At 31.4% G+C, this 15,246-nt stretch overlaps 1 protein-coding gene across 6 annotated transcripts in view; it reads left to right on the top strand.

The window, feature by feature from the left end:
* LOC107453215 (cyclin-dependent kinase-like 4) overlaps nt 1-15,246 on the top strand; it is a 138,009-nt gene that overhangs the window by 113,269 nt on the left and 9,494 nt on the right. For all 6 annotated transcript variants that reach the window (XM_071187465.2, XM_016069944.4, XM_016069943.4 and 3 more), the window contains one exon: nt 15,007-15,204. In XM_071187465.2, the coding sequence (XP_071043566.1) occupies nt 15,007-15,204 (198 nt within the window). The remainder of the gene's footprint in view (nt 1-15,006; nt 15,205-15,246) is intronic.

Below are 15,246 nucleotides of genomic sequence, written 5' to 3'. Positions count from 1 at the left end.
AAAAAGACTTCTTAAAATAATTTAGGGAATAAGTCCATACAAGGATCTGTGCTGCCACTATCACCAATGTGCCAAATGAATTTCAAACTACCAAATTTAGGATAACAAAATAAGAATCAGAAAAAAATACGACTTACAAATATACTACAAAAATACAATAATAAGTTTATAAATAATTGCAGTCAATAAATATTATGTGACTTAAGGATTTTTAAGGCTACAAACCTGAAATGAAGTATCTGTTTACAGTCGATGGTAAAGCATTTGTGAGTTATTTAGCCAATATCTTTGAAAAAACCGAATATATTAAATAAGAAACTTCAAGGAACCAATAAAACTCTTGTTGATGCAAAAACGAAGATATTTGGCTTCATTACCCTTATTGAGTTATGTCAGAAATATATTAGTAACAACAAAAACTTTGAACAGTTTCATTGGCTCCAAAAATGTGAAGTAAATGATACCGCTTTACTTGTTATTGTCTATCATCTGAAAATTCTATCGGCTGATTTAAGAGAAAGATATTCTGATTTAAAACAAATTTATTTTCCAACATGGATGTTGCAGTCCATGTTAGTGGATTTGTCTGATATATCAAGAACTTGCAGAAATGGAAAATGATTAGTCAGTTAAAACTTTATTTAATATGAAATGAGTGATGTCATGGCTTCGTGAGGAAACAAAAAACAAATACCCAAATTCAATCAAATGTGCAAGAAAACTATTGTTACCGATTCCATCTTCATATTTAGCTGAATGTGGATTTAGTGCTGTAAATGATTTCATTGGTAAAAAAAAGAAATCGTCTGGATATAACACAATGAGGAGACTTGAGACTGAAGCTAACCAAATTGGAACCTAAGATGAAATCGATGTGCAGCAAGCATCAAGGGCAAGAATCTCACTAAATTAAAATATTAAATTATTATAGAAAAATCCTTATTAAAATTATTTCGAATTTGAATTTTTCATTATATGTTCTGAAAATTTATTTATTTTGTTTTGCTAACAATTTCCTAAGTTTCTTAAATGAACAATTCGATTTTCTTATATTAAAAATTATGTATATGTTACATAGGGGGGGGGCATAAGAATTTTAGAAAGGCTTAGGTGGGGCATGGTACAAAAAAGGTTGGGAAACACTGTATTAGACTTTCACGAATAATATTTCTTATGCAATGAATAAACTTTAATAGTAATAATATATTTAATTAAGAATTGTGCTTTCATTCGAAAATCAAAGTTCGTTGCTAGTAGAATATTAAAGTGCAATGGCGTTAAATTCAGCACATTATGAAAATATTACAGCATTAGCGATTTGCATTTTAAGTTTTTTAGTAATAATATAAAGATCAAAACAAATAAGTTGCTGAATACAAAAAGTAACTATCGTTTTGCTTCAGAAAAAAATTACTTATCACTTGACACTGCATAAGAACACATGTACTCAAAATTACATTTTTACGAGGGATTCAAACTTAAATACAATATATAATAACATGAAATAATTGATGATGAAATACTTACTTTTTGTATCTTAGTCTTGCTCGATGGTGATGGAGATCCCATGCATCCCATTAAAACTCACGCGATATGGAATAATATTTATATTTCCATTATCGCATGAGCTTTGAGCTTCTATGAACGTACGCTTCTCTATGGCGAAAGACCTAGATGGCGCGAATAAATTTACTGTTGTTTTAACCTATTTGGTTAAAATCGACGGTTTTTCTCAATGTTAACTGTTTGAATGCCATATTTTTTACGTTTATTCTACTGTTTTGGAAACTATTTTTCTATAACTATTTTTCTCAGAAATTTCTAACAGTGTAGGTTGGCTTAGTTGGTACGATAAAATTCTGGTTGTTTGACCATATTATGTGAAAGCAGTCAATAAACGATTTTTTTCACAGTTAACAGTTTCATTACCATATTATTTATGGTGATTTGACTGTTTTGTTTGAATATGGTGAAATAACAATGAAATAAATTGTTATTTAACCATCTTTTCCGAGAAATTTCTAACAGTGTATATCATCGAGATATGCTTTGCAGAATTCACGATATTCACTTAAAGCACTGTTCATCACTTTCTGAAAAGAAGCTGCTGCGTTGCGGAGACCAAATGGCATTACCTTTTATCTATATTGGGCTTGATGAGTTTTAAAGGAAGTAAGATCACGGCTTTCCTCTTCTAAAGGAATTTCCCAGTACCCTTTTAATGCATCTAGGCAAATTATAATTTTAGCATGTCCAATTTGGTTGATGAGGTCTGCTGAATTTTCCATTGGGTAATCAAAGGGTTTTGTTACAGAATTTAACTGTCTGAAATCGATGCATAAACGCATACTACCGTCCTTCTTTGCCACGCAAACTACTGCTGTGCTCAATAAGACCTAGATTTTCTAATTCTGAAATTTTTTGTCAACTTCAGTCTTTAAAGATTCGGGGATTTTGTAAATGTAGGGTTTCTTCCTCTCAGCACCTGGTATTAATCGAATTTTATGTTCACCTACATTAGCGACTTGTACTTTACCGGAGAATAATGATGCATGCTTGAGCAAAAGTTCAAGCAACTCTCTTTGTTTACTTTCTTCTAAATGACTAACATCTACCTCAATGTCATCTTTTCCTAACGAAGGTGTTATAATTGGTGTAGGATGAATTTCACCAAATTCAACATCATCTTCGAAAATAACTCCCACGGTTTGTGTTCTAGCATGAAAATGTCTGATTTTGTTAGCATGAATATGTCGCACATTGCCATCTGGTAATTTAACCTTATATGAATTAGGATTAACTCGTTCTATTATTTCTCCTGGTCCCGTCCATCTTGCGTATAGTTTATTCGAAGAATCCGGAATGAGTAAATAGACTAATTCACCTTTCTTAAACTCTTTCATTCTTGTACTTTGATTGAAATAATGAGCGTAAGAATTTTGCTTCTTAGTTGTAGTCAAAGAAGCGAGATCTGCGGCCCTTTCCAAATTTATTTTTAATTCCTGTAAATAGTCTACAGCCGAATTGCTAAGATTTAGGGGTAATGGAATCTCACCTGACCAAGAAGATTTTAGAACTGACAAAGGGCCTCTAGCTTCGCGTCCATACATAAGTTTAAAAGGAGATGTTCCCGTCGTACAATTTGGTACTTCGCGGTACGCAAAAAGTAAATATGGAATATGTTTATCCCAATCGGTAGGATCTGAACGGATAACATGGTGTAACATATGTTTAAATACCCTATTCCATTTTTCTACTAAACCATTCGAAGCTGGGTAAGATGGAGTGGAAAATCGAGGACTTGCTCCTAACCTATTTTCAAATTCTTTCGTCAATTGCGAAGTAAAATTAGTACCCTGGTCACTACAAATTACTTCTGGAATTCCGGTACGCATGAATATCTCTAAAAGGGCATCGCACGTTGTCTTAGCAGACAAAATTTTTAGTGGGACGACTTCGGGCCATCTAGAATTTTGATCAATTAAACATAAACAATACTTATGTTTTCTACTTGAGGGTGGAACAATTTCTCGAATTAAATCTATATTTACCGTGTGAAAAGGATGTGGAGCTCTAACGACAGGGGTTATAGGAATTTTATCACATTTTCGCTCCGGACTTTTTAATTGACAATTTTCGCTGGTTTTGCAATAATTTTCAAGATCTTTTGAAACATTAGGCCAATAAAAAGATAATTTCATGCGTTCCTTAGTTTTTCGTATTCCTAAATGATTCTCATTATGAGCTAATTGAAGAACTTTTAGGTAAAACTAATTGATATATTGTATCGCCACAAATTTTATCTTTATGAAATAATAAATCATCCCGCAAAAAGAAATAATTCTTTTTCAAACTAGCATCTTTAAAAGAATTCTTTAAAGTTAAACAATCTTTCCGGATTTCTCGAAATTTATTAGCCTCCGAATATTCATCGCTAGAACTGCATAATTTATTAGTATTCGACATTAAATAAATACCGCAACCTGTTTCACTTTCTTCCGATTGAGAAAATGGTTCCTCTGAACTTTTATTCATTTTTTCCGTCGACTGACTGTCGCATTCTAAAACTAAAGCGTTTTCGATTTTAGCTGAAGCATCATTTTGATAAATCAAAGAGTTATAAGCGTCCGGTGTAATTAAACAAGGGATGTTTAATTTATCTGTTAAAGCAAACAAAATATTTGAACTATAAAATAGACAATCGTTTTTATAATAAACTGGCAATATAGCTAATTTCGCCTCGACTTGTTCTTTAAATGCGGATTGTAAAATTATTTTTCCCTTAGCTTCTATTTCTAAAGTAGGGACGTATTCAAAATAGAGATCTCAGCCCCGCTATCGATGATCGCGTCTATTTGTCTACTTGCAATAGAAATTGTGACTTTTTGTAACGGGTACAAATTAATTTCATTTAAAGTTTTAGAACTCTGCAAATGTTTCGAATTTACATTTGTAACAACTGCAGTATTATCACTGGATTTATTCATAGAAGTTTGTGTGTTACTTCGCGTTTTGTTCTGAATATCATTACCAGCTTTATTTGATTGTTCATAGTATTTATTTCTTCTATTTGGGCAACTCTTAGCCATACGTGAGTTACTAGAACAGATATAACATTCGCGTGTGTGGGGAAAATATTTGCTTTCTCTAGTAAATGGGGGTTTTCTCAAAGGTGGTGGAACATACTTAGTGTTTCCATTCGGATTGCGATTGTTGACCGAATTATCATACAATTCTGAGAAATTTCTACCTTTAGAGGTAAACCAATTATCGCACAATTCAGCGATCTGCCTAGGTTTAAGCCAAGTATCTAACTGTTTTATTCTAACACAGCTTCGAGTTTCGTTGTCTAACGCACTTAATAATCTATCGCTAACTATTAATTCATTCAGCGTTTCAAAATCTTTTACATTTTTAAGTTCACAATAAAAGTCCCAATTGGCTCTTAGTCTACTAGCAAATTGCATATGGTTTTCATTTTTAGATCTTTTGGCGTTTAAAAAGTTATCTAGGCAGGCTTCTGGGGTTGGTTGAAATTCTTTTAAAATTCACCTAACCTAACAAATTAAATAATATTTCGACTTTAAATTCTTCCGGGACATTTTTTATTACGAATGCTTTTTCAAGAGACGTAAAAAATAAATTCCAAGATTCGGGTTTACTAGGAACGGAAATAGTTAAAGTTTTAACGCTTTTGATTAATGTTTCTAAGTTATTATTTGAAGTAAAATCATTTCCAGCATTTGAGTTAGAAACTATTACTTTCTGTCTGCATTCTAGTTAATTCTAATTGTGCTTTAACAATCTCAAGCCTAGTCTTCTCGAGTTCTAATGCTGCTTCAGTTGTTGTTTTGTTTTGATTCTTTTCTGCATTTAACAATTCTGCTTCTTTTTTCTCTCGTTCAATACGTTCGGTAACTGTAGTAATTAAAAATTCTTTAACAAAATCAAAGTCATTGTTAAATTGATCACTTTTTTCTATTAAATCTTTTAAATCAACAACTTTATATTCCGATTTTACTTCTAAACCTAATTCTTCGGCAGCTACTACCAAATATTTTTTTTTCATTCCCCTTATGTTAAACATAATTGTTCTATTTATTTCTATTCCCAAAATAATTATAATTTCTTTAAATCTCCTACAACTCTCTACTTTCTAATACAGTTATTCTCCTCCTTAAGAATATCACTTAAAATCAATACTTCTCATAATTCAATTCTTAAAATGTTTCTTATAAACAGAATATGATAAATCTCATACCGTGATTTATGCTCTGTTTCTCGTATGAGAGCTTGCTGTGGTATAACGTATATTCTTTCTTCCTTTTCCCTTGTTCACTCAGATACTTCCCAAAAATACAATTGGTCAAAAAATGGTAACCAATTAACAACACAAAAGAAACATTTATTAATAATGATAAAAGATTAGAAAATTAATATGACCAAGACATCTAAACAATTCACTTCCGCTCTCCATTAGAGCGTTCCCTTCTCTGTCTTTTTTACAACATCTACCTTGATGACAGCGCCATCACAACATGGAGGCATGACACCGTTAAACAGTGGCTTTCTTTTAAAGATTCTTATACACAGCATAAACCTGTTAGACGCAAATTTCAACGGAATCGTGTTTTGACGAGTGATATGAATAGGTCAAGTCGATTTAGTCGACATGCAATCTCTTTCTAAATCCAATAAAGGGTATAAGTACTTATTAACGTGTATTGACGTTTTCGCAAAGTATGCTTGGGCCATACCGCTAAAAGATAAAACGGGAAAAAATGTAAAAGTAGCCTTAGAATCTATTTTTAAGGAACGAAAGCCTGAATTACTTCAATCGGATGATGGAACAGAGTTCAAAAATAAAACAGTTCAATATTATTTAAAGGACATATTATGACAGACTTCATCGGATTAAAATCTAAAATGTATGCTTTTAAAATAAATGAAAATGTTACTAAAAAGTTGAAAGGAGTTAAAAAGGCTACTATTGATAAAAAAAATTGAGTTTGAGGACTATAAGAAATGTCTCTTTGAACATCAACAACTCCATACTACCATGAGCACAATTCGTTTCAAGGACCATAATATTACATCAATAACAGTAAACAAGTTAGTTTTATCTCCTTATGATCAGAAACGTTATATTTTAGAGGACAGGATCAGCACCCTCCCATTCGGGCACTATTACTTGGAAGAGGAAACTTAGTAAATAAGAAGAAGGAAAAAAAATCTGCATAGGAAAAAAATGGAAAATGAAGAAAAATTGGCATAAAAGAATGGACCTAAAAGTTTTTAGAAAGATTGAACGTAGATTTTAATGGCACATCTATGCTTTGAGATGAAGAGTGATTGAACTATTCAAGGAAATAGTGTTATAAACTATGAGTGACAGGACTATAAATAGAAGTGAAAAAATTATATCATTTCATTCATCATGGATCTCTTGAAATTCAAGCATCCCTTTACAGCTGTCCTGGCAGGTCCAACTGGTAGTGGTAAAAGCTATTTCATCAAGAAAGTGATTGAAAACAAAATGTTACAGCCTTTCCCAAAATCTATAGTGTGGTGTTATGGTATTTATCAAAAATTGTACGATGAGATGCCTAATGTCATTTTTCATGAAGGACTTCCATCCGATTTGAATCAATTTTCAGATGCATTAATTGTGATTGATGATCTCATGAGTGAATTGGGAAATGATCCTCAATTAACGAAATTATTTACAAAATTTTCCCATCATAAATCTTTAAGTATCATCTTTGTGGTTCAGAACATTTTTCATAAAGGAAAGGAAATGAGAGAAATATCCCTAAATGCTCATTATCTTGCATTATTCAAGAATCGAAGAGACGAATCGCCAATTACACATTTAGGACGTCAATTGTACCCTCGAAAAGTTAAATTTTTTCAAGTATGCTGTGCAGATGCCACTTCAAAACCTTTTGGATATTTACTCATTGATTTAAAGTGTGATAACGAAGAATCCTTACGCATGCGTACTGGTATGTTTCCTGGAGATACTTATTACGTGTACCAACCTCGATAACTTCATTTTGACTACGAATTCTTAGCCAATAAGATGTCTGCCGTGGTAATTGACTTTGATGGTTTTCCACTCCCATCAGGAAGCTACATCATCAAAGAACTCGCATTTCAAGCCATAGAAGGTAGTTCTATCTCGGGACTATGCACCTTCCAACCACCGTACCCTTTCGAAGAACTATCAGCCCGTAAGAAAATGCAATACAATCGGATAACAAGAAATATTCATCGAATCGACTGGAATCAAAGACTGGAGCCTTGCTCCAAACTTCGTACCATTCTAACATTTTTGTTTGATATGTTTTCACACATTTATGTGAAAGGACTCGAGAAAAGAAAGTTTTTGGAATTTCTATCTGGAAGAGTGTGCTATGATTTAGAAGATCTTGGCTGCCCTAAAATAGATGATTCAATGCCATCCTTTTCTTCCTGCCCCGCACATTCACCTGACTTTAAACATTGTGCCGTCGTCAAAGCTAAAGCATTTGCTCGTTTTCTCAAGGAAGAGTTATAAAAAGCTTTGACATCTGACAACAGAAATCATTTGAAAGCGAGATGTCAGCGTGTGATGTACGAACTTTAGAGCTCATAAAACTGATCTCAAAATCTAAACATTGCAAATCACTTATAAAAAAGTGTTCAAAGCGTGAGATTAAAACCCTGTGCGAGTGTGTTTTAAATGCTCTTTGTGGTAATATACCACTTACAAAAACTCAAAAAAAAATCGTTTATCTCCTCACAAAGAAAGTTTAAGAAAACTTGCGAACAAGAAAACACCATTGTACAAGAAGAAAAAAATTCTTATTCAAAAAGGAGAGGGATTCCTATCCATTTTACTGCCTGCAGCTATTTCTGTCATCAGTTCTTTAATTCATGGAGTATAGTAAGAAATTTGTGCTAGTTCCGGAAGATAGAATACAAGTAGCAGAACATCTATCCGAACTGGATCAACTGATGAAAAATATTCTTCAGAATATGAAGTTATCAGATGAAGAAAAAGCGACTTTGTATTTACAAGTGTTGCAAAAATATACACATTTTTCAATTCAGAGGCCTAATATAGAAGAATTTGAGTCACGTCAAACAGAAATTCCAACAACAGAACCAGCGAAAGAAGAACCCATACAAATAAAAAATGAAACAGAAGATCTGGAAGAAAGAATCCTTAGTGTAGTTCCAGCTTGATGGCAAGATAAAGCAACAGAAATTTTAAAGTTTTTGAAAGATCAAGAATCTGTCCTTTGGAATAATAAAGGTGAAATCATTTATAAAGATGTAACCGTTCCTAGAAGTAACATTGTAAATTTCCTCAATATTTAACCAATTTAAAAAAATTTAATTAGTTAAAAAATTTATTAGTTTTTAATTAGTTATTTAATTAGTTTATTATTTAATTAATTTATTATTTAATTAACTTATTATTTAATTTATTTAAATATTTAATTAGTTATTTAATTAATTTATTAAATTTAATTAGTTTATTAGTTAAAAAATTTAAAACTTTGAAATAAATGCTATTTTATGTATTGAAATTTTCGTCTTTATTGATACTTTTTTCTTTCAGGTATAAATATTTTAACTTGCTAAAATTTACAGAAAATTTAAACAATAATAAATGTTTTTTTTTAAAAGTAATAAATGTTTGGAAAAAAAATAGTATTAGAAATTCTTTTTCTCTCATGCATTAAAAAATTTGGAAAAGAAAAGGAAATGTTTTTTATTGAGTAAAAAAAATTTTTTTCTTCAATAAAAAAAATTATTTAAAAATAAACTTAACAATATATTTTTATTCTCGAGTAAAAAAATTTTAAAAATAAAATTTGCAAAAATAATTTTTCTTAAGTAGAAAATTTTTGAAAAAAAATTTATGTAAAAAAAAAAATTTAGAAAATTAAATTTATAAAAAAATTTCTTGTGTTAAACATTTAAAAAAAAATTTTTTTGTTAAAGTTTTCTAATTTAAATAAAATTCTGAAGTATAAAATTTTCTAGAAATTTTGTATAAATTTTCATAAAAGAAACAAGGAAGACACAAATTAATTAGTTTAATTTCTTTTTATTTTTTAAAATCAAATCTTACACCATGTCGTTTCCTTACAAATTGAAACATCAGAAAATCATTAATATACAATCGATTTAAAATATAATACATAGAATAATCTTGACATCACTTGAATAAAAAGTAAATACAATATTGTCCGCATACATTGGACGTAGGTGATTGAAAAACTTTGGAATTCCATTGCACATTTGAATAGGAAGAGGTATTCATATTATAAAATTCGGGAGGTCTTCCATAGGAGTCATAGAACTCTAATTCCTTTTTATCATTCACAAATAATGCTAGCCAGTGAGATCCTGGTTGGGATGAGTCATCTGAATTCATGATAGCACATGTATTTTCTTGTAGATTAGGAATCGTATTTCTTGAATATACTCCTTGAAAGTAAGGTGATGTTATCTTCTCTCGTGATAAAATATGAAATATTTGTAATCCATCCATTCTTTAATTTCCGAAATCGTACAAAATATTTCGTGACTTGTTAATTTCTATTAAATTTTCAAATTCGGCAAATATGATTACACACACAGTCTGCTCTAATGATTTGCTGAATTTTAGTTCTAATCGTAAGTTGCTGTGTTTGATTAGATTTAAATGCTCTCCAGAACATAAATCGGGGGAGAGATCAAATCCAAACAAAGTATTTCCTTTCACGTATTCTTCTCTCGAAATAAATATCCCTTTATCTTGACCCATTCGTTCTGTACCCACAAATAGAGTTTGATACGCACGAATGTATTGATTTTTGGCAAAATCTAGTTCCAATGGATTGTGAGATACAGGTTGCCCATCTACATACACTCCAATAAAATTTAAATCAAAGTGTTTAAAATCATAGGGAGATTTCGAAAATGCTCCATGAAAAGCTTCATTATCCACACAACCTATTATAACTTTTTTCGGCATAGGACCTGAAAATACGTTATCTTGGATAAAAGACATACTTCCCTTAGGAATCGAATACACTTTGCATTGCACTCGATTGATGGGATATTTCGCACTCGTTTTTTCTAATGCCTTTGCATGACCAAGTAACACTCCTGGATTCACACGAACTTTTCGGATAAACAAAGACACATGATCTAATACTACTCTGAAGCCTTCAGATCCTTGTAAACAAAATTCTGGCTTACTTCGTATCAATCTTATTTTCACATCCATCAAATTGAGTAACAGACCCTCTTGGTGAAATAAATCGGAATGTATACATCCAATCATATCCACTGTAGCACTTTCCTTGATAAAAGCAGTTCTTTTCTTCAAGCCATCGCCAGAATCTTTGTAAAATAATTCAGCTGTTAATTGAGAAGTTTTGCTATCATATCCATGGTTGAGGAGAGTTTCTATGTAGGCTCGATAAGGATAGGTATTACTTGAGTTGGATACAATACGATCATTCAATGAAATATCAACTTGAGAAAATAATGAATGAAGAAATAAATTCACAGGTCCAATAGTATCATCTTTAGTGATGAGAGTATTATCACTTTTTACAATTTTCGCTTTCACATACAATTGAGTTTGGCTGAGATCTATGTAATCTTCAGTACTTCCTGAAACATGAAACTGTACAGGTGCATTGTCAAGCACATTAGAAAGAGGATGAAATTGTATCCACTGACCACCTTGAATAACAGTTTGAGTACTAGGTAAGTTAAGCAACTCCAATTCAAATTTCACACATTCGGGAGAATCTTTCAATAGAAATGCCATTATGGATCAAAAATATCACGTTCACTCACTTTGCGAGCTTTTGATGAAATGATTCTTTTCTGCTTCTTACGCTTCCTTTTATACTGTCCTTTTCCCACAATCGATTCTACTTTATCAATAGCTTTTCGAGCTAAATTTTTTCCACTCTCTTTAGCTCTTGTTTTTACAGCTTCTTCCAAATTTTCGCCGGACAATACATCAGATGCAACACGGGTTCCAGTTTTTGAAACTTCTTTTCCAATAGTTTTTCCTCCTTTTACTAAAAAGGGTAGTGCCGCTCTAAATAATCGACGAAATATACCTCCAAGTCCATAGCCTTTTTGGAAATTAATACCTTTATAATAGGACAAACCCGAGCCGATTTGACTCGCATAATGTTCTTCGAATTTTTTAGCACGTACGGTACACTCATCTTCTCTTCAAATGAGTGTTTCAAAAACGCATTGTACTATTTATAGTATTTGTTTCATGCGGAAATGTAAAACTATGATCACTTTACCACTTTCAAAAGGTACGAAATCACCTGAATTCAATCTGAGCTCCATATGAATAGTTTGAAAGGAGTGTCTCATTAAAGGTAAGTATTGAGGTCTATCATAATACTGACTGATTGTTTCACCATTATGTCCTTTTATTCGAACCATCCGCAGTAAAGGAGCTTGTGTATCTCCTACAATTTGAGGTGAAATAAGATCTGTGTACACATAGAAAACTGAAAAATTAGACTACGCGTCAGCCACAAATTCGCTTTTCTGGTTACCTGTAATCACTGCATCGCGTCGAAATCCTAACAATTCACCTAACTTTTCTAAATGAAGGCTGCAACCTTGAACGGCGTTAATTTTTACTCGTTTCGTAGCTTTATTGTAACTTATTGTAAACCGGCTAGGATTTTTAGGTAAAGCAAGTTGTATAGCTGATACAATATCGAACATTGATTCATAACACCCCACATCAATTGTTTGCTTTACAGGCGATACGATATTACCATTACTTATCTTGTATTGAAAATAATTGTTACTTTTATTCACGTTCAGCCAAAAATGGGGATAGATGATTTCAGATAGGCCTACTTCCCATTCACCGTTTAGATTAACTGGTATCGGTAACTGCGTCTTAAAATGAGAGATTTTGTTGTTAGGAAAAAACTGCATGGAGCTATCAGAAGGTAGCGTCACGTAGTAAGACATTTTCGAGAATGAGCCTTCAGAGGTTAAGTTTCACTATTTATACTTTTTGAATATCACTCACCCAGGCATTAAACTTTTCAGGATAGCCTAAAAATTTCACGAAATATTCTGTGCTTCTTCCCTTCTTTCTCTTTTTGATCACTTTTTCTACCGGATAGAAGCCAGAGTCTACTACCTTTTGCAATTCTTCTTTATAAAAAGTATCTTTGATCTCTTCACCTTGTAAGTCCTTTAATCTATAAACAACCGGAATTCGAGGAATAATTTCATGAATAGTGAATCTTTCACGACTCCAGTTGTGTTAGTATCCTTTTTCAAAATGACCTCTCAGTTTGCTGATTCGTACTGTATCTCCTACTTTAAAAACAGGTGGATTACGTTTTAATGTCTTCAAATCTCCATACAAATTTTCCAAAACTTCACTGGTATTGCTTTTATTAACGGAAGCTGGCTCCATTTTAATACTGCTATGTCGAGTATGATTGTAACTCCATATTAATTGATCAATCACATCGATGTAATTTTTAGTATTGAATTCTGTGAAATATTTCCACATTTTCGTTTAAATCTTTCCACAATACTTGCTTTCGTAGAATTATTTGTTGCAAAAAATTTAATATGCATGCTTTTCAAATAATATTGAACTGTTTTATTTTTGAACTCTGTTCCATCATCCGATTGAAGTAATTCAGGCTTTCGTTCCTTAAAAATAGATTCTAAGGCTACTTTTACATTTTTTCCCGTTTTATCTTTTAGCGGTATGGCTCAAGCATACTTTGCGAAAACGTCAATACACGTTAATAAGTATTTATACCTTTTATTGAATTTAGAAAGAGATTGCATGTCGACTAAATCGACTTGACCTATTCATATCACTCGTCAAAACACGATTCCGTTGAAATTTGCGTCTAACAGGTTTATGCAGTGTATAAGAATCTTTAAAAAAAAGGCTCTGTCGGTATTTGCATTCTCTTTTCCTTTGAGAGCACGATGTATTGCATCCGCACCCCTCAAAACTAGCTGGTTGTCTGGGATTTTTATAAAAGGATTCCATGTTAACAGTAAGAAATGCAAAGTATAAATGAAGAATATGATTAGGGTTGGTTCTATTTATAGTTTGTGAAAAATAATGCATGAATCGCATAGAGATATAAAGGAAAATAATAACATATTTATTTAATCTGAACTAGTACAAAAATCTTTTCTTGCGGTTTGAAGTATTTCAGCAAGATCAATTGGTTCTAGGAAATGAGCAGTTACAAAGTTTAATAAATTATTTTGTGTGACAGGATGAAGCGTTTTGTTTTTAACTGTATTATAAAAAATTTTAACAATGTCATTGTAAGCGAAACATTTCAGTGTACTTCGTCTTTCTAGACCACACAGAAGTGATGTATGCTCTATCTTGAATACGCGTACTTCATATTCATGTTAAATCCTGATTGTATGACATCACGTATTCCTGTTTTGATTGACTCGAAGAAATGACATCACTCCACCCTACGGAGAAATGTCTTATCTTGTAAAATTACTTTCAAGTTTTATCTTGCAAGATTACTTTCATGTTTCATCTTACAGATTGATTATTAATAAAGCCTGATTCATGTTCAATCCTGATTGTATGACATCGGGTTTCATTTTTGTGCCCTTTTTCAAGTATCATTCGTATCAGAAAAAAAATAATTAAAAAATAAAGATAAAAAAATAATTACAAAATCCAAAAAATTAATTAAAAACTTATAAAAAAATAGTTTAAAAATAATGATTAAAAAAATAATTAAGAAGTAATAATTGAAAATTAAATAAAAAGTAATAATTAAAAATTAAATTAAGAAGTAATGATAAAAAAATTAAATGAAAAGTAATAATTAAAAAATCAAATGAAAAGTTATAATTAAAGAGATTTAATTATAAAATAAAGATTGGAAGAATAATTACAAAATCTAAAAAATTAATTTAAAAAAAATAATTTAAAAATAAAGATTTAAAAAAAAAATGATGAAAAAGTAATAATTAAAAATTAAATAAAAAGTAATAATTAGGAATTAAATTAAAAAGTAATAGTTTAAAAATTAAATAAAAAGTAGCAATTAAAAAGATTTAATTACAAAATAAAGATCAAAAAAATAATTATGAAAAAACACCTTCAACTATAGTGCGACTCCTCCCCCCTCCCCCCACAGAGCCCTTACGGATCCCCCATTCGACCACGCCCCCTACAGATCCCTTGGATCCCTGGCGTAGAACTCTCATTTCTCATCTACTCACATTAATATTATTTTATATGAATTGTTTTCTTATTAGAAGGAAATTCCTAATCTCAATTTTGCAGTAACAAAATTTTGAAATTTCTTTTTAATAAAAACCAAAATTACCTAGCGAGTATTTTCATAATGATGAAATGTAAGAAAACTGTTTTACTAATTACCCATGATTCTATTTATGAAAAATGAAGCTACCCTTTCATTATTACTTACTAAAAAAATTAATTTTCAGGTCCAGGTGATAATTATACAGATTATGTGGCCACAAGATGGTATCGAGCTCCAGAGCTTTTAGTAGGTGAAACACAATATGGACCTGCTGTTGATGTATGGGCGATTGGATGCGTCACTGTTGAGCTTATGAGAGGAGAGGCTTTGTGGCCTGGAAAATCTGATGTTGATCAACTATACCTTATTCGAAAAACCCTAGGTGAAGAAAACTGATTGCTAATAATAGTTTTAGGCACAATTA

The sequence above is a fragment of the Parasteatoda tepidariorum genome, chromosome 11, assembly GCF_982258835.1.
Source record: "Parasteatoda tepidariorum strain Cologne lab strain chromosome 11, Ptep-v5.0, whole genome shotgun sequence".
NCBI lineage: Eukaryota > Metazoa > Arthropoda > Arachnida > Araneae > Theridiidae > Parasteatoda > Parasteatoda tepidariorum.
This window is presented reverse-complemented; position numbering and strand designations above follow the sequence as displayed.